This window comes from Mus pahari, chromosome 10 (assembly GCF_900095145.1).
Source record: "Mus pahari chromosome 10, PAHARI_EIJ_v1.1, whole genome shotgun sequence".
In the NCBI taxonomy this organism is placed as follows: domain Eukaryota; kingdom Metazoa; phylum Chordata; class Mammalia; order Rodentia; family Muridae; genus Mus; species Mus pahari.
Window position 1 is genome coordinate 69,809,278 of NC_034599.1, and position 23,941 is coordinate 69,833,218.

Consider the following 23,941-nt stretch of genomic DNA (forward strand, 5'->3'; position numbering starts at 1 on the left):
ATCAGCCACCAAACCCAGATACTATTGCACATGCCAGAAAGATTCTGCTGAAGGGACCCTGATATAGCAGCCTCATGTGAGGCTATGCCAATGCCTGGCAAACACAGAAGTGGATGCACACAGTCAGCTATTGGATGGAACACAAGGCCCTCAATGGAGGAGCTAGAGAAAGTACCCAAGGTGCTGAAGGGGTCTGCAGCTCTATAGGTGGAACAACAATATGAACTAACCAGTACCCCCAGAGCTTGTGTCTCTAGCTGCATATGTAGCAGAAGATGGTGCATTCAGCCATCATTGGGAAGAGAGGCCCCTTGGTCTTGCAAACTTTATATGCCCCATAGAGGGGAATGCCAGGGCTGAGAAGTGGGAGTGGGTGGGTAGGGGAGCAGGGTGGAGGGAGGGTATAGGGGACACTCGGGATAGCATTTGAAATGTAAATATTTAATAAAATAATTTAAAAAATAATAAAATAAAAGAAAGTGTGGCTGGAGAGAACATGGAAGGTTGGGATGAAAAAGACCACATTCCTGTGTTTGTGTAAGGGCATGGAATAGGCTGCATCAAGATTGAAAGCAGTTGAGTTTCTCTCAGTAGGTTGCCGTTTTCAGGCAACATCAGGACCAGCATCAGGTAGAACAAAGATCAGCAGAACAAAGGTCTTGTTCTGACTGGTGGTGATCCTATGTAAACGCCCAAGTCTATGGTGGGTTATTCCCCAGGGCCATCTTGTTTTCAGGTTCATTGGAGTGTCTGTGTGTTAGAGGCCACCCAGGGACCATAGTGCAAACCCAAATTCGGAGTGACCTTGGGCATCCTTCAAATTCCGGGCCGTGCAGCTTCCCTGCCCTGCAGTGAGTAAGTCTCTTCTGGAGTTGCAGGTTCACAGAGAGGCCGTCCCCAACCTTCCTCTACCTCAAGTCCGCTCCCTACAAACAGCGGGTCCAGGAGGAGCAGCCTTGAGGGTGCCGGGTCTACGCGGGCACTCTAACAGTCCCTACCCCGAGCGGGACGCGCTCCCGCACTGCCCCACCTTCGCGCACACTGGGGGCGGGGGGGCACTCCGCCAAAGCAGGTTTGGGATGCCAGCCGCATGGGCTGAGGATGCTCGGTGCCCGCCGCCGAGGGGAGGCAGCGTGAGCCCGAAAAGAGCCTGGAGGGATCGCGGTGGCAGCGCTGGAGCGCAGCCTCCTCCCGCTCCCACAATGCACAGGGCGGCGGCGGCGGCATCGCGCGCCGCGGAGGAGACAGAGGAGGCTACGGAGACCAGGCCTCTAAGGAGGCGAAGCGGTTGAGGACATTGAGGGAGCGAGGGGGGCGCTGAGGACGCGAGGCTACGGAGGAGACCGCAGGGGCTGCGTGTGTGGAGCAGGCGACTTGGGGAGACTGAGGCGGCGACGGCCGCGGCGGCTGGTACCCGAGTCCCCGAGCACGCGCCTCGGGCTCACGCGGCCGCCGAGCCCCGGAGGTGATGATCGTCAGGCTCCCGCCCGCCGCCAGCGCCTGACGCGCCCCGCCCCGGCCCGCCCGGGCCCGCCCGCCAGCTTGGCCCGCCCTGCCCGGCCCGGCCCTTCCTCTACTCCCCGCCCGCCACCGTTTCACCCGCGCGGGCGGCCGCCACGCGAGCTGCGGCCTCCGCCCAGGCGGGGGGCGTCGGCGCTGGGCCCGCCATGGCCGCGTCCGAGCTCTACACCAAGGTAACGCGTGCCGCCGAGCCGTGCCCTGGGGGAGGGGTCGCGCGGCCGGGACCGCGGCTGTAGGACCGGCAGGTTCCACCGGACTGCACCTCCCTACCCGGCTGCACCCCCTTGCCCGGCTGCACCTCCCTGCTCTGCCTCCCGAGCCCATTTTGGGATGGGATGCTCTTGGGCAGATGTTCCGGACGTTCTCCCGGGACTCGTGCTTAAAATAACGTCCTGTGCCGGTATGCGCCAGGCAGCAGCCTTTTGGGGAGATTATTTCGGATTCTGCAGATATGGCCAGTCCGCTTTCACCTTTAGCTGCGGGGTTCTTGCCATTGCCCTGGGATGCGGAGCCTGTGGGAAGATGCAGCCCGGAGATGGCGAGCTTATTCGTAGGCTCCTTGGTGCCTGGGAGTTTGCAACCTGCGCGTTATCCCCAAGAGCCTCGTTAGCTCCGTGTCCTCACCCTCCTTTCTGGCGAGCCTTTCCCTTTTGGTCTTCATTTAGGGGAAGTGGCAGCCTTTTCAGTCTTAAACCTACGCCCATGTTCTCAGGGTCTGGTAATCTCTGAATGGCGTATTTTGGAGTTTAGGAAATCTGTGTTAGGCAGCGTGTGGTGTATGCATTCATGGTATCTTATGTTACGGTTTCAATGGATGTTTTGGCAGCTAATGATTATTAAAATTATCTCTAATTCCACTCAACAAAATTGCCTTAACTTTTCAAGTTCATGTTTTTAAATTTTTTTCAGAACCTATTTCTTCCTTTCTCTCTCTGTCTCTGCCTTTGTTTCCCTCTGCCACGGAGATTGAATGTAAAGGCCTCATGTATACTAAGTAAACCCTTTACAACTGAGCTATATATAGATAGCCCCAGCTTTCTGGACTCTTCTTTTAGCAGTTTGGAATCATCTCCTGCACACGTGACATCAATAAGCCCAGAGCCCAAATTGCAGCCTTGAGGAAAGAAATCTGGATGGGGCATCCAGATACCTGCATCTAGTCTAGACCGGTCCACCAACTGTGTGACATTAGGCAAACTCCCTAACCTCTCTGGTTCAGGTTTTTTACTTGTAAATAGAGTGAATTTTATTTGTCCTTTTGTCCTTCCTTACAAGCTGTTGTGAGGATCAGATTTAATACTAGTTGTGAAAGCTTTCTGTGACTCTGACTTTTTTTTTCTTTACAAATATGAGGTATATGATTAATTTCTTCCAGCCATGAAATGAAGAGCTTGCATGAACTTGGGACTTTCTTTCTAGCCCTAGATTTAAGAAGTGTACAATTAGAACATTTCTCTAGACCTAGTAATTTTTTTTTTTCCAGCATGGCAGTTCTATAAGACTATCATTGGAAACTGACTAAAAGTTGCCTTCTTAACTTACATAGTATAATTCTGTTTTGCAAATATTAATTCATTTAATCATTGCAATTTATGTATGAAGTAGATACAAGTAACAGTTATGTCACTGTGAAGAGCTGTCACATTGTTACATTGTTCTGTCCTGTCAGGCCCCCTACCAGGCCCCTGCCATCAGTCCATCTTGGACCTGCTAATTATAGGCTGATAAACAGAAATTAGGTGGTAAGTTGCTTTACAACGAGATCTGTTAGTCCCCTTCCCCCTCATAAGATATTTTGTAAGGAAAACTGGGGAAGGTGTTGTCATTTTTAAATAATAAAGTTTTGAGTTTCCGTCACAGCCTTATGGGTAATAGAAGTCATCTTATAGCCTTCCCAGATACAGACAGACTTAGTCACTGAAACTGAGGTCGGGACCTAAGGGGCTTTTCCCTAAATTTAGATATACCTCAGAATAGCCTGATTCTGTAGTTATTTGTGCACTGGTCTGTGAATGGGCCTTAGTTTAATGACAGGAAGGAATATTTATTGAATGTCCTGTAAACCAAATACTCTGATGTTTAGAGTTTCTAACAGTGGACAAGTCATAGCCCTTTCCTCCTAGGGCTCACAGTCTGCTTACTATATTCTTGACCCACTTTGAATCTCCAAGGGCATAAATAATCTGCTTTTACCTCAACAACAGGCAGGCAGATGTGTTAGCAGGACATAGGTGATGTGTCTGCATATGGCAGAGGTTGGAATGATTTAGAGGACCGAGTAGTAAGTATTAGGAGAAGGAAGGAAACCATTAGAAGAAATGTCAGTATAACCCAAGTATCTGTCCCTTGCAGACGATTGTAGAGAAGGAAGTGGTGGATAGATTACAAGGAAAAACATGTTACTGACGTGCCATAATTGTGATATTCAGCATGTGAGTAACTATGAAAAGCGCCCTTTTAAAAGTTGTCATCAGACCTTTAAGGCAGATTTTGATGTGTGATACGGATCAGCTCCTATTACAGTGAAGGGCATGTGACTGTTCAATTTATTTTCTTAAGTTAGAATGATAATGGTTTTGACATAGCAACTTAGCAGGGTTTCCATTTCATAAAAATTTCCAGAAGTTTAAATATTTAAGAGCAATAGCTTAGTGCCTGGATATAATGTTTCTTGAGACTGACATTTTGGTTAAAACATATTTGTTGATTTTTCAGGTAGGGTTGCTAAAGATCTATTTTTTTTTTTTAAATTACAGCATTATTGAGTTACTTTATACTGTACAATTCACCAATATATCTGGCTTAGTAGTCTTAGTATATTCATTGGGTTGTGTGATTTAAGGCCCACCTAAAAACTCTGAAGAGAGTTGCTAGTCTTGACTTAACAGTGGCTGTCTGTTTGGCAAGCTCATCTATTGATGCTTTTAATAGCTTCAGAGATCTAGCGCTTGTGGAACAAAGTTTATCAGTGAGACCTGGAAGGATCACGTGCAGCAAGTTAATTAATTGTATATAAATAGTCCATATATATCATTGATAGCATATGGATGCTGTAGAATAGACAAGGGTGCCTAAAGCTGTTTGATTAAAATTCCTGGTGATACATAAAGACACTAAGTATTGTAGGAAAGAAAAGAATCAGACTGAAACTCCAAAGCCATTAAAATATTCCCAGAGGAAAGCAGCTTTGTAGGGCAGTAGATTGCATATTTGCTGCTATATTTGCCTTTTCCATGTTTTGTACCTACTGAAGCCATTTAACCTGGAAACACCTGAGTGTGTGTGTGTTTGTGTGTGTGTGTGTGTGTGTGTGTGTGTGTACATGCGCATCTGTTTTCTGGTGTAGTTCAGTTTGATATTCAATAGCACTGTCCCTCAAAACACCATTCCTGGAGATTCTCATATTTTGTTGTTGAAATCCATTATCTGATCATGTGTTCTAATCTGCAGTTTTGCAAGTACATCCTTCAGTTATGCTCCCTCTATGTCTTTTTCTTTCTGATGTCCCTATCTTGCCAGTGGCATTTTTCTTCCAGTTTCATGAGTTAGGAACTTCAGTATTCTTTCCCTTGACTTTTATATTTTACTTTTTTACTAATTCTGATTTCATGTGACATCCAGCTCTTCAGATTCTGAACCATGGCTAGTATCATTTTTTTTCTATGTCTCGATGACCTGAATACATTTCCATCTTCCTGTAGTTATGGCGAATGTCTCTTAATACTCTCATACCACTAGAAACCTCTGAGATGCTATTTTGTTCAGTTCTTGTTTGTTAAGTAACGAGTGAGTGAATACTTAAACAGGAGAAAATAATGACATGGATCAGGTGCACTGATGCACTCCTGTGATCCTAGCACTTGGAAGGCAAAGGATTACCATAAGTTCAAGGATGGCTTGAGCTATGTAACAAGACCCTATCTGAGAAAAATTAAAAAGGAAATTATAAGAAGGTGACTAAAGATGTAAACACATAATAAGGCATTTTGAAGAAAATGAATCAAAGAGAGGAAAACTGGGAGCCAGGGAGACCAAGAGGAAAGCTATGCCAGGAATTGAAATGAGAATTACGGAGGTCTGGTATGATGAGGTAGTACAGAAAGAAGGTGTTTAAACTAGGGAATAAACCCGAGAGACAAGTCTCCGTGAAGGATTAGATATAGGACGAGAAGGAGAGGAGCTAGGATAAGGGCATGATGCGAGCTCCACCTAGGAACCAGAAACTGTTCCTAGAGACTGCAAATGGAAAATTACTCAGAATAATTTGAATTGTTTGAGCAAAGCAAAGTGATTACGAGTTGCTCTTGAAATTTGCCACTGTCTCTTAAATCGTGAAAGTCCAGTAGCTTAAAGATTACAAAGGTGTTCTAACTCTAGTAAGACTTGCCACTCCTGGACTAGTTGCTCAAATCTTAGCTTTTTAAATAAGGTGAAACTAGAGGAACAATGAAGAATGAACACACACACACACACACACACACACACACACCCTCCCTCCCTGTCTCTCCAGGGTTTTCTTACTTTGCAGCCCAGACTGCTCTGGACTTACCAGCCTAAACTGGCCTCAAACTCATAGGAATCCTTCTGCCTTAGCCTCTTCCTAAATTTTGGAATTAGACATATGAACTACCATGACCTGATGTGATTTGTTCCTTGACAACTGTATACCAAAACGAGATTTTCAGAATAGAATGATCGGACCAGGAAAGAGGCTACACATTTAAGAGAGATAGAACTTGAAAAATGCAGTTGATCTGGAAACATGATGGAGTATTAAACATCAAGAATAGTAGAAGTTTGGCCAGCAAGATAGTTCAGTGGGTAAGGGCACTTGCCACTGAGCTGTCAACCTAAGCTTCATTCCCAGGACCTACATGGTAGAATAGAGAACTGAATCCCTCAAGTTGTGCATGGACCTCTACATGCACTCTCTGGCATGTACACACATGCACTCACACAGATAAATAAATGTAGTAGTAATTTTTTTAAAAAATTAAAAACAAAGTTTGTAACATCTTAGTTTAGTAGCTGTTAGCTTATTAGAACTTGAAATAAATATATATAATTTTAAGTGAATTGCTATTGTAAACATTATTTATATAATAGAATACCTGAAGTTATAATATCAGCTTAGTTGTAGTATATAAGTTAGAGCCTGGGTAGTCCATGAAAATGATAGTTCTTTTTCTTTTTTAAGTTTATTTATGTATTTTATGTATATGACTGCTCTATCTGCATGTACATCTGCATGCCAGAAGAGGGCATTGGATCCCATTACAGATGGTTGTGAGCCACCAAGTGGTTGCTGGGAATTGAACTTAGGACCTCTGGAAGAGCAGACCGTGCTCATAACTGCTGAGCCATTTCTTTTTTTTTTTTTTAATTTATTTATTATTATTTTCTTTATTTACATTTCAAATGCTATCCTGAAAGTTCCCTATACCCCACCCCCACCCCTGCTCCCCTACCCACCCACTCCCACTACTTGGCCCTGGCCTTCCCCTGTGCTGGGTCATATAAAGTTTACAAGACCAAGGGGCCTCTCTTCCCAATGATGGCTGATTAGGCCATCTTCTGCTACGTATGCAGCTAGAGACTCGAGCTCAGGGGGTACTGGTTAGTTCATATTGTTGTTGCATCTACAGGGTTGCAGCCCCCTACAACTCCTTGGGTACTTTCTCTAGCTCCTCCATTGGGGGCCCTGTGTTCCATCCAATAGCTGACTGTGTGCATCCACTTCTGTGTTTGCCAGGCACTGGCATAGCTTCACAAGTAGCCGCTATATCAGGGTCCCTTCAGCAGAATCTTGCTGGCATGTGCATTAGTATCTGGGTTTGGTGGCTGATGATGGGATGGATTCCCGGATGGGGTAGTCTCTGGATAGTCCATCCTTTCATCTTAGCTCTAAATTTTGTCTCTGTACCTATATCCTTTCATGGGTATTTTGTTCCTTATTCTAAGGAGGAATGAAGTATCCACACNATGGTCATCCTTCTTGGTTTTCCTGTGTTTTGCAGAATGTATCTTGGGTATTCTAATGCTGAGCCATTTCTAACACATCAAATAACCAAATGTTTCTTTGACAGAGTTAAGCAGAGTTAAGCAATTAACCAGCTAGAATTGATTTAAAGATTTACTTACTCATTTTTATTTGTATGTGTGCATGTGTGCGTGTGTGTGTGTGTGTGTGTGTGTGTGTGCGCACATGTGCACGTGTGTGCGAGCTTATATGAACAATGTATGCACAAATATTCTTGGATGTTAGAGGGCGTTGGATTCCCTGGAACTGGAGTCACTTGATTTAGGTACTGGGAACTGAACCCAGGTCCGCCGCAAGAGCAGTAAGAACGATTTACCTCTGAGTCCTCTCTCCAGCCCTATAGAGTTCATTTAATTGGAAGACAGAAAAAACCTATTCAAAGCCAGAAAGGGATTTCATTGCTTGTGTGACCTGAAAGTTTAAGCATGGCTTGACTTAGGGCTCAGGAGACTGTGTTTCACTGGGTCTCATGTACTGTCTGACATTGTTTTCATCTTTAGGACAACTGGTTTCAGAGTGACTAGAGAGTAGCATCTGCAGATCACATGATTGTACAGCTCTGGTCCTGGAGAAAGAAAGCCTGATAGAGAAGTTCTTGCCCTTTCTTGGAGTCATATGCCCTTTTCTTTCACAATGCCCCATTGGCAGTGTGGGAGGAATACCATGAGTGATCAAGTTTATACTTGCCTGGAGGCTTGACAGAGGATAGGCATTATTATTGATAGTCCCACTATGACCTTATGGGATGGCTGAGAGCCATTTCCCATCAGAAGGAACAGTGCTGGCTAGGCAGAATGAACAATCACCCTCAATCAATGTCATCTATGAATAGATAACAAAAATGGTGGTGACTGAGTGAAATGAAAATGTGTTTTACCTAACCAAGACAGTAGAGAATTACCCTAGAGAATCATCTTGAAGTTAAAAAGTAAAGCTATGGAAAACCTACACAAGCAAAATTAGTAATAACATATTAGAGACTTACAATGTGAAACTATCCTTTACCCCATCTTTGTGAAAATGTGATGAGTTGTATGTTCCCTTTCATGCTATTTTTTTCTGCTGTATTTCCTCAGCATTGTATATTTCCTCTTATTTTCTTCATGTCCTTGCACACATTATTCTCCCCCTCATTTTCACCAGTGACACATTCGCCCTCTTTCTTTTAATGAAATAATTTATTTTTATGTACATTGGTGCTTTGCCTGCACATATGTCTGTGTGAGGGTTTCAGATCTCCTGGAATAGGAGTTACAGACAGTTGTGAGCCACCATATGGTTACTGGAATTGAACTCAGGACCTCTGGAAGAGCAGTCAGTACTCTTAACCACTGAGCCATCTACCCAGTCCTCCCTCTTTATTTTGAAACAGAATCTCATGTAATCCAGATTGCCCTCAATTTTGTTATCTAGCAAAGGGTGGCCTAGGCCTGTAGTTCTAGCCACTTGACAAGCTGGGACAGTTCAAGTCATGCTGGGCAACTGGTGAGACCCTGTCATAAAGTAAAGCACATGAAAAAGGTGGAGATAAAGCTCAGGGTCCAAGTGTTTGCTACCATGTGTGAAGCCCTAAGCTCAGTTTCTAGCACTGATCTCCTCCTCCCCTGAAAAGAATAAAAGATACACTGTAGCCCTAGAACTGGGGAGGGAGAGGCCAGTGGATCTTTGTGAGGTAGAAGCCAGCCTGAATTAGAGAGCTAGTTCTCTATCTCAAAAAAGACAACAACAAAAAGAGAAGAAAAGGAAAAGGGAGGAAGATACACTTTAGATAATTTATAATATTCAAAGGATGAAAGTTAAATACCATTAATATTACCACAGTCAAAGTTATTTTGTGTGTGACGCTAAAAATCAGATATAGGGCCTTATATATGCTAGGCATTCACTGAGTTATACTCTTATTCCAGTTAACAATGATTTTAAAACCATTTTAATAACTTCTTAATGATTTTCAAAAACAATTTGTGTTATAATTTTTATATCATAAATACTTATTGAAAAACTTTAATATGTATTTCAGCATCTGAAAGTACCATGATTTTTATTCTGCAAGTCCATTTCTCTGTTAGAAGTAAGTTGCTATGAAGGGCAGCTTTATCCGTAAATCTTTGCTTGTGAGTCAGTTTTAGACAATTTCAGAATCCAAGTCTCCTTGGTGAGAATTGGCATTTATATATGGGGTAGTGCATTCACATTCATCTTTAAAAATAGCACCTTGTATGTATATTACCTCAAGGATAGGGTAACTAGATGTCCCACTTTTGGAAGATGATTTCAGTACCTATATTTTATTTTGAGAAATTCTCCTCAGTGAAAATATGAACTTATTTTAAAAACTTAACCTTCTGGAAACCTAAAGTACTTACTTGCTTTAAAAACAAAAACAGAAACAAAACCTCACTCTGTAGCCCTGACTGGCTTAAAACTTGCTATTTTAAACCAGGCTGGCCTCAAACTCAAAGAGATTCTCCCTGCCTCTGAACGCTGGGATTAAAGGTCCCAGTTTACTTTCTTTTTAGAGCCATTAAAAAAAATCTTGCTTTCCACATTTCCTTAATCTTTGAAGAATTTTAGCAAGAGAGAAAAATTGAATTAGAATTTTAAGAGAGAGAGAGAGAGAGAAGAAAGTAGCTTTGTGTTGAGTGTAAATCATCAATTTTAACTTGAAACCTACCTGATATTATGTTGTTATTTTGTTGTAGAGAACATGTCTTCCTCATTATAACAAACAGTAACATTTGTCTGAAGTAGTGTAAGGATAGGTTTGCTTTCAGTTGTGTCAGACCTTAGGTTTCTAAAGCATTTACTGGCTGTTCCACAGCAACGCTGAATGCAGAACGCCTGATGACAGGCAGCATCCTAACATTAATACTCAGGTTCAGGAGCATGTGAGGCCTTCTAGTCACTCCTCCTATGGGACTAAGGATTTGTATCAATTCAATGGTAGCTACAAAGCTAAAGGAAAATTGAAAGTCAGAAACTGAGTTGGAATCTTAGCATCCTTGAAGTTTCTTTTCATCCACTAAAATCTTGGATTTGTTGTTGTTGTTGTTGTTGTTGTTGTTGTTTTTATTCTGTTAAAAAAATATAAGGCTGGTCCATAGTGGCACACGTTTTTAATCCCAGCACTTGGGAGGCAGAGGCAGGCGGATTTCTGAGTTCGAGGCCAGCCTGGTCTACAGAGTGAGTTCCAGGACAGCCAGGACTACACAGAGAAACCCTGTCTTGAAAAAAAGAAAGAAAGAAAGAAAGAAAGAAAGAAAGAAAGAAAGAAAGAAAGAAAGAAAGAAAGAAAGAAAAATATTGGGGCTGGAGAGATGACTCAGCATCTTTAAGAGCACTGACTGTTCTTCCAGAGGTCCTGAGTTCAATTCCCAGCACCCACATGGTGGCTCACAACCATCTGTAATGGGATCCAATGTCCTCTTCTGGTGTGTCTGAAGACAGTGACAGGGTACTCACATATATAAAATAAATAAATCTTTTTGTAAAAAAAAAATGGCTTGGACAAATGCATGGCTCTGGCAAAATAGTTATTCTATAATGATCACTGTTTTCTGTGGCCTTGCTGTGGTCCAGATAGCCTTTTTAAAAAGTTTGTTGCTACACCTGGTTGCAGTAAGCCTGCAATGCCATTTGCTTAGGAAGCTATAACAGGATTGCAAAATCAAGGCCTACCTGGCTCTAGAGTGAATTTAAGACTAGCCCAAGCTGCATTAGCTGAGACTGTTTCTCAAAGTCAAAAAATTTTAAAAGGATGTGCTGAATATCTGGGTGTGGTAGGCATATGGTTGTACTCCTAACGCTCTGGAGGCCAAGACAAGAGGATTGTCACAAGATGGAGACCAATTTGGGCTACATGGTAAATTCTGGTCCAGCCTGGCTCTAAGAATGAGAGATTGTCTGGGGTGGGGGGCATCAGGGGAGAAGGAACAAAGATGTGGGAATGCAGGTTAGTGGCAGAGTACACTCAGCAAATCCAAACTTTTTTTCCATTCTCTTCTGCCCACCTTTCCCAGTCTCTGGTAACTACTCTCTACTCTCACATCAAGTGGTGTTAGTTCTTTATGTGAGAGAGAACATGCTTTATTTATCTAGCTTGTTTATATGTAAACTTTTTAAAAATTTATTTACCAGTAGTTTTTGGTGGTTTTGAGATAAAGTCTTGCTATATAGCCCTGGCTAGCCTGAAACTCACTGTGTAGATGGGGCTAGGCCTGAACTTGTGTCAGCCAGTCCTGTGCCTCTGCCTCTGCCTCTACCTTCCAAGAGTGGGATTAAAGGCTTGCTTTACCACACCTGGCTTACCTAAAACAGTGAATTTTTAAAAAGAAAAATTCCACTGGTCCTATTCGAGTTTCTGAGCAACTCTTAGCTTTGTTAGTGCTCCTCAAAAGCCAGACAGTCTAGCTTTGTTATGAGTGTTCTCTTCCTTGACTTTGACTCATCTCTTTTCCCTGAAAAAGTGGCCATGTATCATAGCAACTAAGGCGTGGACACACCCATGACTAAATCCTGGTTTTGCTATCTTCCTCCTTCAGTTTCTTCTTTCTTTTTTATGTAACTTTTTATGAGTATGAGTGTTTTGCCTGCATGTATGTCTGTTTACTATGTCCATGTTTGGTGCTCATAGGGGTCAGAAGAGAGTACTAGTTGTAGACAGCTGTGAGCTGCCATGTGGGTGCTGGGACTCAACCCAGGGCCCTTTGCAATAGTAGCCAGTACTCTTAAACAGCTGAGCCATCTCTCCAGCCCAGCTGCCCTCCTTTTTTTTTTTTTTGCTATTAATTTTCTATGTGACCTTTAAGCCAGTTACTTACATTTATTCTACTTCAATTTTTTTCATATTTATTATATGTGTTTGTGTGCATGTATGTATTTATGTCTGTATGTGTGCATGTATATGTGTTATGTATGGAGGCTAGAGAACCACCTTGGAAATGTTGTTCCTTGGGGGCTGTCCATCTTATATTTTGAGATAGGGTCTCCCTGAAACTCCCCGATTAGACTCGGCTGGCAGACCAGCAGACCCGCATGGATCGGCCTGTCTCCCCCTAGCCAGCATTAGGACTATTAACACATGTGCTACAATGCCAGCATTGTAGATTTATTTATTCATTCATTTTAAAAATGTGTGTTGGTGTTTTGCCTGGATGTATGGATGTGTACCACATGTCTGCCTGGTGCCTTTGGAGATCAGAAGAAGGTGTCGGATCCTCTGGAGCTGGAGTAACAGATGATTGTTAGCTGCCATATGGGTTCTGGACTCTGGTGGCTGAACTTAGGCCATCAATCACACTGTAGCCCAGACTAATCTTGAAGTTTAGGAATCTTCTTGTCTCACCCTCCAAATGCTAGGATTGTAGGTGTGAAGGACAATGCCTGCTGCCCTGGATATCCTTACTATTTCACTTCACTAATAGAGTATGTGAGGAGACCTAGGACCTGGTAGTGACCTAGTAATTCTTCTTCTATTTTTAATGACAACTAAGAAAACTGCTTTCTTTATATTAAAGGATAATTGAGAAGAATCTATTACTTCTGCTATTAATAGGTATGAAATAGTAAATGAAGTGACTTGTAAAATTACTTTGGAAGACATTCTCTTAAAATATATTTCAGGGCTCAGTATAGCTTAGTTGGCAGAGTGTTTGCCTAGTATTCATGGAGCCATGGCTTTGATCCCCAGTTCTTCATAAACTCAGTATATTTATGAATCCATAAATTTACAATCCCAGCACTTGTTGGGGAGGGGCAGCACAAGAATATCAAAAGTTCAAGATTATTCTCACCTACATAGGGAATTTGAGATCAGACTGAGCCAAAGACTGCCTCCCCCCCTTTCGTCTCCCTCTCCCTCCTTCTCTTCTTCCCTCCCTCCCTCTCTCTCCATATATATACATATATAGTGTATCCATATTTTAAAGTAGTAAAAATATAATAAATATTTAATGTAGATCAGGAAAATGCTTCAAACTCAAGGTAGTCCTGCTTCATCCTCCCAGAGAACCAGGACTACAGTTGTGAGCCACTATGCCTGATTTACCAAGTGTTTTAAATTGCTTCACAGTGTTACGATACAGATATTACTTAATCTGTGTTAAGTACTTCTAATTTTTTGAAGTTCACCCATGAACTGAAGGGGACCAAAAGTTTTATGTTCCTGTAGAAAGAATTTGAGGTTTTTACTGAAGTTGGCTGTTTGCTAACGTGCCCCATTATCTGTAGTAAGTAATAACAATAATATAGAAACTGGGTAATGGTGAGATCAGCATCAAGGAAATTCATGTACTTAGAGCTTAGAACACAAACTACAGAGGGGTCTCACCTTCCCAGGAATGAGTTCTTTTTTTTTTTTTTTAACTTTATAAAACGTTTATTGATTCTTTGTGAATTTCATATCATGTACCCCTATCCCATTCACCTCCATATCTCTTTGTTTCCACCCTGACCCTTGCAACCTTTCCCCCACCCCACCCCCCAAAAAAGAAAACAAAACAAAAATTTCATCATGGAAGCTATAAAGTACACTAGTACCCTTTTTTTTTTTTCCAAGACAGGGTTTCTCTTTGTAGCCCTGGCTGTCCTGGAACTCACTCTGTAGACCAGGCTGACCTTGAACTCAGAAATCCGCCTGCCTCTGCCTCCCAAGTGCTGGGATTAAAGGCATGCGCTACCACGCCCGGCTTACTAGTACACATTTGTGATCTCAGTGTGCCAGTCATGACAGCTTACTAGAAGGAGATTCTCCAGGTGACAGAGATGATCAACAGCTGGAGTGGTCAAACAGAGTCAGAGTCTAACTTGAGCAGACAAAGGATCCTTTCCAGTGTTTTGGAAGCCATGTTGTAGGGTGAAGTAACGGGTGTATTGTATACCTTCTATGGAGGCTGACTATCCCTGAGTAACAAACCACCTAGGATCCTCACACCGCTGCGTCTGTCTTTAATATAGGATGGCCCAGCTCCTGGCTGTTGCCTTTCAGTTTGGAGAGGCTGACCGGGTAAAAGGGAGAGCAATGCAGCAGAGAGGAAAGGTCATGTGGGGGACAGTCCTCGAGTCAGAAGTGAGATCAGGTAGTCTCTGCAAAGGAGTCTTACAGACAGCGTACTTCAACGAGTCCCTGGGTTCATTCCTTTCTCATAACAGGTTTCAACTGAAATGTGTACAGGAAACTGGCCAGAAGTCTTGAAAGACCCAGTTTTTCAAAAGATGTCCGTTTCTGTTGGTTGAGATGTGATCTCTTCTGGAATTGATGTTTCCTGTGTGTAACCAGACAGATGGGTGGAAGAGGGGAAGTTGGTGTGGTGCTTACCACCACCAGAGCCATCCAGGTCTGGCTGGTCTTTGGGAGCTGGGCCTCCACTAGGCTGTGTGTCAAAAGCATGTAGGACAGCACTGGGAGGCTGACTCAGGAGGGCCGCAGGTTTGAGGCTAGGAGCAGCTACACAGTGAGTTGGAAGACAGCTGAGGCTACAGGACATGGCACTGTCTCAACCACCACAGCACTGAGCACAAAGCATGTGTGGAACTTAAGGGTTGGGTTGAGATTGGGATGTTTCATCTGAGTTCATGAAAACTGTCATCTCAGTGCTTGAGAAACTGAGGCAGGGAGATTGCTGCAGTTTGAGATTAGAAGGGGCTCCTCATGGGAATAGGTGTCTAGTTAACTATAAAACTCATTTGTTAAAAAGAAAAAAAATTAAAGTTAAAAAATAAATATAAAACCAAACTAAACAAACCAGGTGTAATGGGACATACCTGTAATCCCAGCCCTCAGGAAGAGGGTCAGAAGGTAGATTCCAAACTAAAATTCCCTGCCTCAAAACCAAAAAACACACAAAGAAAAAACTCCACAAGATACATTTGTGGTTGAGTGGCTTTGTGTATTAAAGCTTCTTCAGCAATTTTCTTTTTAAGGTTAAACAACTCTTTCTTGCCTTCTGGTCAGATGTGACAATATCTGCCTGTTTACCATTCTAGCTACTTAGGAGCCTGAGTTGGGAGTACCACCTAAGCCCAGGAATTTGAGGCCAGTTTGGGTGACACGGTGGGATGCCTTCTCAAAACAAAAACCTCATATGTTGACTTGCCTAGGTATTGCTTTTTTTAAGTCTGAATTTGTGTAGATGAGTTTACTCAGAATGTGGTCTGAATACCAAGTCTTGCCAAGAGCCCGGGAACTGCTTCTGTGAGCATTCACTGTTATCAGTGAGCGCCCCTAAGTAGCTGCTGTCCTTTGGATTTCAGGAGCAGTGATGTCACATGCAGCTGGTGCTTAACTCCAGTGAGACAAAAAAACATAATTAATGGGATAACCGCCTCATTAAGAGATTTAGAACTTTTTTTCTCTGTGCGTCTTCTCCCCCTCCCCAAGAGACCAGAGAGAAAGAATGGTGGAGATTGTTCACTTGAGACCATGCTAAGCTATTGATTTGTCTGAAGGCCTAGCTAATGGTTCTGATTTCCACATGAATCATTCAGGCTGTGCTGGGATTTTCTTATTTCCTCTGCTGACCGCTTTCTGCTGCTAGCGACAGTTTTCCAGAAATCACTGTGTGACTTTGAGTTGTTAGACTCTAAATATGCCCCACTTTATCGTTTCATAGATGTCTTATTTATTTGGTTTTAAATACAGTTAACTTAACAAACAAATACTTGTGTGTGTAAGTAGGTGATAAATACCAGACAGGGATGAGAGAGCAAGCGGATCAGTAGTTTCCCTTTGCCGTTTTCTTCAGCTGTGTGCTACCTGTCAGCTCACTCTCCTGCATACAGCTTGTATTCATAAGAGGTGTTGGTTTGTTTGTTTGTTTTCTATGTAATCATCAACATGAAGATACTACTTTTGAGGAAAATTGGAAAAGAGTTTTTATTTGGGATCTGTGTGTCTGTATATACTTTGATACAGGATCTCCATCTTTAGTGCAGCCTCGCCTGGACTACATGGAGGAGCCCAGGCTGGCCTTGAACTCAACAGTGCTTCTATTTCTGCCTCCTCTGCGTGTTGGGATTTCAGGCATGAGTCCCCAAGTACAACTTAGAAAAGAAAAGCATTCTACTTTTATTTTAATTGATGAGAAAATAAAAGTAATTATAACATATAGTTTCTAGATTTTGACATGTAGGTGTGTGTGTGTGTGTGTGTGTGTGTGTGTGTGTGAGAGAGAGAGAGAGAGAGAGAGAGAGAGAGAGAGAGAGAGAAATAGAAAATATGCTCTGAAGCTAAATTTCTAGGAATAGAAAAATAAAGATCTAAAGAAAGATTACCTGTGTTAGTAGCTTTCTGTTCCTGTAATAGAATATTTGTTGGTGACACACGCCTTTAATCCCAGCACTTGGGAGGCAGAGGTAGGCTGATTTCTGAGTTCGAGGCCAGCCTGGTCTACAGAGTGAGTTCCAGGACAGCCAGAGCTACACAGAGAAACCCTGTCTCAAAAAAACCAAAAACAAACAAGAAAAATTGAATATTTGTTATAATCAGCTTTTTAAAAAGTTTTTTGTTGTTGTTGTTGTTGTGGTGGTGGTGGTTTGCTGGTTTGGTTTTTGACTGACACTTGTAGAGGCTTCAGTCCCTGCTTAGCTGTGCTGGTGGGTTTGGCCTTTGGCATGGCAGCACATCCTGGCTGCCATGTAGCAGAGTTGCTGCTCACCTCATGACATCTGCTGTCTCCTTAAGGACGCAATCCAGTGATCTAAGACATTCCATAGGCCCCACCTTTTCAAGGTTCCACCTCTTCTGGGGGACATTCCAGACCCAAGTCATAGGATTAGCCAAATGGAGTACAACGTTCTGAACTGTGACAGTAAAAATTACAATGATAAGCAGTCTATACTTGTCTAAAGGTAACTTGTCCGAGTCAGTTCACTCTTTCCACCAGAAGAGCACTCAGGTAGGTTGTCAAGTACCTTTACCTGCTGAGCAGTCTTGTCAGTCCCAGAGTCTGGGTTCTTTTCTGAAAAGTATTTATTTTTATTTGTTGTGTCTGAATATTTTGCTTGCATGTATGTATGTTCACCATGTGCATGCAGTATACATGGGGGCACAAGAGGATATTGGATCCTCCAGATCTAGAACTACAGACAGTTGTGAGCTGTTATGTGAGTGGGTGCTAGTAACCAAACCCAGAACATCTGGAAGAGCTGAAAGTACTCTTATCCACTGAGCCGTCTCTGTAGCCCCAGAGTCTAGGTTCTTAATGATATTATTAGGCAGAGATAACCTTCGCTAGATTTTTTGTTAAATATAAAAATAAATTCCTGATCATATAAGACACTTAAGCTTTTGAGAGTCTTTTAGAAAAAAAAAAAAAAAGAAAGAAAAGAAAGCATAAAGAAACCATTTTTCTTAAACAAAACGAAACAGTTTGGGGTGGAGATGTACTTCAGTTTTATAACTCTTGCCCTAGTAGTATCAAGAAGCTCTGGGTTTGACTTTGTGCATAGCAAGTGAAACAGAATATAGGGGCTTTGGTGTGAATAAGACTGCATTATTTGTGCACAGAACAATTCAGGTATATTGTAAGTGTCAGGCGGTGAAAGATGAACTCTAGTCACACTCTGAACATCTCAAACATTACTATTAATAATCCAGCATTGATTCGTAACTTCCCGCTACTCGGGCTATATCCAGAGCCTTCCTTCTGTACATGGCTGTTTAAAGAGTTAATTTCCTCAGGCCTAGAAACCTGAACATGACAGAGGCAAGAACTGAAGTTTCAGTAATATGGGAAAAGTGGGTATGAGTAAGAGTGAGTGGGCAGAAGACCTCAATTAAAGCGTGAGAGAGGTGCTCCAGGCTTCCAGCCAGGGCTGGCCCTGGACACCCAAGTTTACAGCAGCTGCAGGTTTTTGAGTGTCAGCAGGGGAAGAAGAAAACAAGATACTAAAATGTCAGAGGAGGAGCAGCAGAGCGGCCATTGAATGCTTGCAAGCATTAGAACCCTGTGGCTCACCTTGTCCCCTCACCTCTGAGGAAGGTTTATGGGGAGCTGCGCCCTCCGCTTACACAGTCCTACGAGAGTTTAGATTGCCAGTCAGAGTTACATTGCTTTGAAATTTGTTATTTGGTGAGTAAAGTTTAAAGTGCAGACAAGAGAGCTGAGGTAAGAAAATTGAGAAGAACTTAGTAAAAAATTAAGTATATTAGATGAACATGCTACGATTTGCTCTTTAATTTTATCATTTGCTGAGATGGAAGACACAGTGTCTCGTTAATACCTGTATAAAGTTACTCGTGAATGCTCTCAATATATAGGTCATCTCATCGGACTGTTCATTAATTAGAACCTTTGGACAATAAAGAAAGCAAGAGAGGAAGCTTTGTTATACTTGTCAACTAGTTTGTACAATTGACAAGAATGATGGTTACAGATAATGCATAGATAAGTCAGGAAAAGTAAGTGTTAAACCTATTTTGGCACACCAACTCATATATTCTCCAGAAAAACATATGTGACATATGATCTGTCTTTCCTCTGCTGCCTCCTAACCTTTTTACAGATTTATTTTACATTTTAAAATTATGTATGCATACTATGTGCTTGTGTGTGCAGTTGCCTGCAGATGCCAGAAGAGGGTGTCTGATGCTCTGGAACTGTAGTTACAGGATGCTTTGGGTGAAAGCTGAGCTATGGTCCTCTGACAAGGTTAAGAACATCTCTCCTGACCCATATTCTCATCTTTTATTGTGAGATGAAAGCTCATACCAGAAAGAATCAATTCTATGGAACATAAGTAAAGGTTTTCTTGAGAAAGGCCAGTCCTCTCCCAAGCCCCATATTTACTTTTTTGTTTGTTCATATTTCTTTTTGAGATAGGTTCGTTCTCACTATATAGTCCCAGTTGGCTCAGAACTCATTTTGTAGAACAGGCTGACTGCAAACTTAAAGAGATTTGCCGACATTTGCCTTCTGAGTGCTAGAATTAAAGGCATGGCTGCCACGTTTATTTCTAAACTTGAGTATCCTTCTCCCACATGTGACTTTAGGAGATCCGTCTTTATGTGAGTCCTCCATGAGGTCTCTGTTATAAGCACATGCTGACTTTAGAGAGCTTCATGGTGGTCAGGAGGGTATCCATGGCCTTCAGTGTGGGCCCTGCTCCTCTTAGGCGGTTAGGGAAGCAACCGTGGAGAAACTGTGGTGCTGTTGTTCTTTGTAACATCATCTTATTTTCCTCTGCCTGTCATTTCCTTTCCTTCTTTTTTACCCTTCTGTTTTTGAAGAATTTTCTTAAGTGATTTTTTTAAGAAAGTAATATGCAAAAGGACTAGAGAAGACTTGTTCTTGGAATTTATCAATGTGTCCAGTTCCTTTAAAAGTGTGAAGGAAATAAAGATACTGATTTTAAAAGATGTATTTTCTGAAAAGATAATATTTGAGGCGTGGTCTGAATAAGAAAGATAAAGTACAGTTGTTAGGGAATGAAAGTTGAGATAACTTCTTGTTTCATTTTGTTTATACTTTTTAAAAGGATTTGTTTATTTATTTCTTCATTTCATTCATTCATTTTTATATGTATGCTTGTGCCTGTCTGTATTTACATGTGTGCAGGTGCCTCCAGAATCAGAGGGCTAGACACTCTTGCATTCAATACTGATTTTACCATGCCATTCAGACCAAACCTCTTTGACTCTTAAAACATGTTTTTTTCCACCATTGAGAAAGTGAGAGTAATGACAGTCAGTGTGACAGTTATTTGCCAAGATGGTTTTGCTCCTTTGAAAGTGACCTGGAAAGTAGGGGACAAAAGATGCCTTTTCCTCTACCCTGTCCCTACCCCACCCAACCCCCACTTACCAGTTTCTTACAGGGCTTGGCTCCTAAGGGGCTCTCAGTAACTGTATTCTAATTCAAATTTGATTTGGAAATAAGTAGAAAAAACATAGAAGACAAATGTGACTTAAGTAGCTCATAAAAGTAAAAGAAACAGTTTACTGTGAGAATTTTTTATTTTCTTTCAAGAGATTGTTGCCATGTGAGTCGGGCTGGCCTTGAACTTAAAGCCACTTGTCTCAGCCTACTGGGTGCTTGAATTAAAGGTGTTGGCCACCATGCTTATCTATTACTTGTTTATGGTGACAACTAATGGTAGTTTTATGTAGTTGTCTGATGCCAGGCTCTTGAAATTATTTTTTTTCTGCCAAAAGAGAGTAAGTGAAGGAGAGAGTATCTGGGTGTGTGTCTGACGCTCCTATTTAAAACGCTTCCTCTTCCTGGCTGTGATGTATAAAATTATATTATTCAGAAGAAACATGTACAGCTAACATCCATGTAATAAATGACTTAGTGCATCTAAAGAAGAGAATTGCAAAGGTTATGATGAATTTGTGTTTTTCTTTTTATCTCAGTAACACTGGTCAGTACGACTAGGTAAGACTTTCTAAGCAGAGATGTTGTTATCCTGGAGGCCAGTGTCACATGGTTTCCTCACAGTCCTCATGCAGACATCAACTGACTAAAACAGGCTCATGTGACAGAAAACTCCAACTCTCTTTGAGTCTGATTGTCCCCTTAAAGTTCCAGTAGCAGTTTCTACTTTATGTTGTTCAAATTCAATCTGACATCAGGTTTATCACCTGACATCTGTTTTTCACAATTGGTTTCTTTTTAAAAATGCCATTTTCTGTCATTTACAGATCATTAATATAGAAGAAATGATTTAAACTTTTAAAAGTTTCCGTATCAGTTGAGGGTTGATTAGAAATGAATATCATTTGTAGTTACCTAGGTACTAAATATCTAAAGTAGTTCAGCAATTATTCAGCACTGCCTTTTTTCAAGAATAAAGAGTTCAATTTTATTTTTCTACCTTTAAAAATTAATTAAAGTATAATTATATCACTTTCCTCTTCTTTTTTCTTCTTCCAACATCTCCCATGTGTCCTTCTCACTGCCTCTCAAATTGATGGACTCTTTTGACTATTATTGTTTTACCACAAACACACACACACACACACACACACACACACACACACACACAAAGTTGCTGAGTCTATCTAGTGTTGTTTGTGTGTTTATGATTTCTGGGCTGAATATTCAGTACAGAGTGGTTTCCCTCTGTTTTTAATGATGACCTAGAAGAACAGAGATTTCACTCTAAAGGTCAGTACTGGCTGAGCCTGGTGGCACACTCCTTTAATCCCAGCACTGCAGAGGCAGGTGGATGTATGTGAGTTTGAGACCAGCCTTGTCTACATAGTGAGTTCTAGCACATGTAGGGTCACAAAGAGAGATTGTCTCAAATAGCAACAACAAAAGACAGTGCTGAAATCAGGAAGTATTTAGAGCATAGTGGATTGTTCCAGTAGTCTAGATCCAAGGCAGGTTAATGTGGGAGGGTCACTGGAACCTAGAAATTTCAGATGAATCTGGGCAACAGTGAAATGCCATCTCAAGAAAAGTTACTTGTTATGGTAATAATAACTGCTGTTGCTAATTTATTTTAAAATATTTAGGGGAATAGCTGAAATTTGTGTTCTGTCTCCCAAATTTGTTTGTTTCTTTCTTAATTTAGGCACATAACTTATACTTCCACATTCTTTAGTCTTTAGTAGCTCATATAATGATCACCTTGAAATATTTGGATCTGCAGAAGTCTATGCAGACAAGAACAGAGGTCAGGGTTAAAGTTAGTAGTATTAAGTGTCTGTTTCATGTCCGTCCCCAGTTCCCCCTAAATTTTTGTTTTGGTAATAAAAGAACCACAAAGGTAAACATTTCCCCCGAATAGCTACTCTACTCTCCCTGACCGTCAGAATAGACTTACATTTTTATTTTCTTGAGGTGGGAATGAGGAAGTTGCATGTGGTAGCTGGTGTCTGGGACTTGAAAAGGTAGAAGTGGATTAGAAATTGAAAGTCAGCCTAGGCCACATAAGACCCTGTCTCAAACTCACAAACTTGTGGGTGTGCATCTGTTCAAGTCAGTAAAATTATCATAGACTATTTTGGCCATACTTGTATTGTTATCTAGTAAATTATTTTAAGTAATGTTTCTTGACACGAGGTCCTAAAGATTAGTTACCTTTCCCTGAGTCCTCATATTCCTGTCAGAGCTCAGCAGTTTCAGGTCCACTGTGAGTATTTGAAAGGAGATAAAGAAAGTGGTTTCTATAACTTTGCCAGACTTAGGGAAACTTTCAGAATGCCAGCTACCAAGTACTTGCTGACTAGAAAAAGAGATGCTTTCAGGGTTTTTTTGTTTTGTTTTGTTTTTTGTTTTTTTTAAAGATTTATTTATTTTATTTATATGAGTACACTGTAGCTGACTTCAGACACTCAGAAGAGTGCATCAGATCCCATTACAGATGGTTGTGAGCCACCATGTGGTTGCTGGGAACTGAACTCAGGACCTCTTAACCACTAAGCCATCTCTCCTGGCCCTTGGTTTTTTTTTTGTTTTGTTTCTAGGATTTCTTCTTAGATCTTTTTCAAACATTCTTTTTTTTCCCCAGTCACAAAGCATATTTTACTTTATTTATTTTTTTTAGAACATGCTTTTAATATTTTCAACTGAATATTCAACAAACAGAATAATTATTTTAAGATGTATTTCGTTGTTCTGTCTCCTTTTTAATTTCTGATTTTTGGATACTGTCTCTGTACCCTCTGGTTAGTCTGGCTAAGGGTTTCTCTATCTCATTGATTTTTCTCAAAGAACAGGCTCCTGGTTTGGTTGATTCTTTGCATAGTTCTTTTTGTTTCCACTTGGTTGATTTCAGCCCTGAGTTTGATTCTTTCCTGCCGTCTACTCCTCTTGGGTGTCTTTGCTTCTTTTTGTTCTAGAGCTTTCAGGTGTGCTCTCCCCAGTTTCTTTTTGGAGGCACTTAGAGCTATGAGTTTTCCTCTTACCAATGCTTTCATTGTGTCCCATTAGTTTTGGTATGATGTGTCTTCATCTTCATTAAATTCTAAAAGGCCTCTAATTTCTTTCTTAAATTCTTCCTTGACCAAGTTATCATTGAGTAGAGCGTTGTTCAGCTCCCGTGTGTATGTGTGCTTTCTGTTGTTTTTGTTGGTATTTATGACCAGCCTTAATCCATGGTGATCTGATAGGGTGCCTGGGATTATTTCAATCTTCTTGTATCTGTTGAGACCTGTTTTGTGACCAAATATATGGTCAATTTTGGAGAAGGTACCATGAGGTGCTGAGAAGGTATATTCTTTTGTTTAGGATGAAATGCTCTATAAATAAATATCTGTTAGATCCATTTGGTACATAACTTCTGATAGTTTCACTGTGTCTCTGTTTAGTTTCTGTTTCTATGATCTGTCCATTGCCGAGAGTGGGGTGTTGAAGTCTCCCCCTATTATTGTATGGGGTGTGATGTGTGCTTTGAGCTTTAGTAAAGTTTCTTTTATGAATGTGGGTGCCCTTG

The 23,941-nt window shown here is 41.5% G+C and overlaps 1 protein-coding gene across 4 annotated transcripts in view; it reads left to right on the plus strand.

The window, feature by feature from the left end:
* The first annotated feature begins 1,057 nt into the window (after positions 1-1,057).
* Myo5a (myosin VA) overlaps positions 1,058-23,941 on the plus strand; it is a 162,228-nt gene continuing 139,344 nt past the window's right edge. For all 4 annotated transcript variants that reach the window (XM_021207370.2, XM_029543825.1, XM_029543824.1 and 1 more), the window contains exon 1: positions 1,058-1,694. In XM_021207370.2, the coding sequence (XP_021063029.1) occupies positions 1,668-1,694 (27 nt within the window). In that variant the 5' untranslated portion in view covers positions 1,058-1,667. The remainder of the gene's footprint in view (positions 1,695-23,941) is intronic.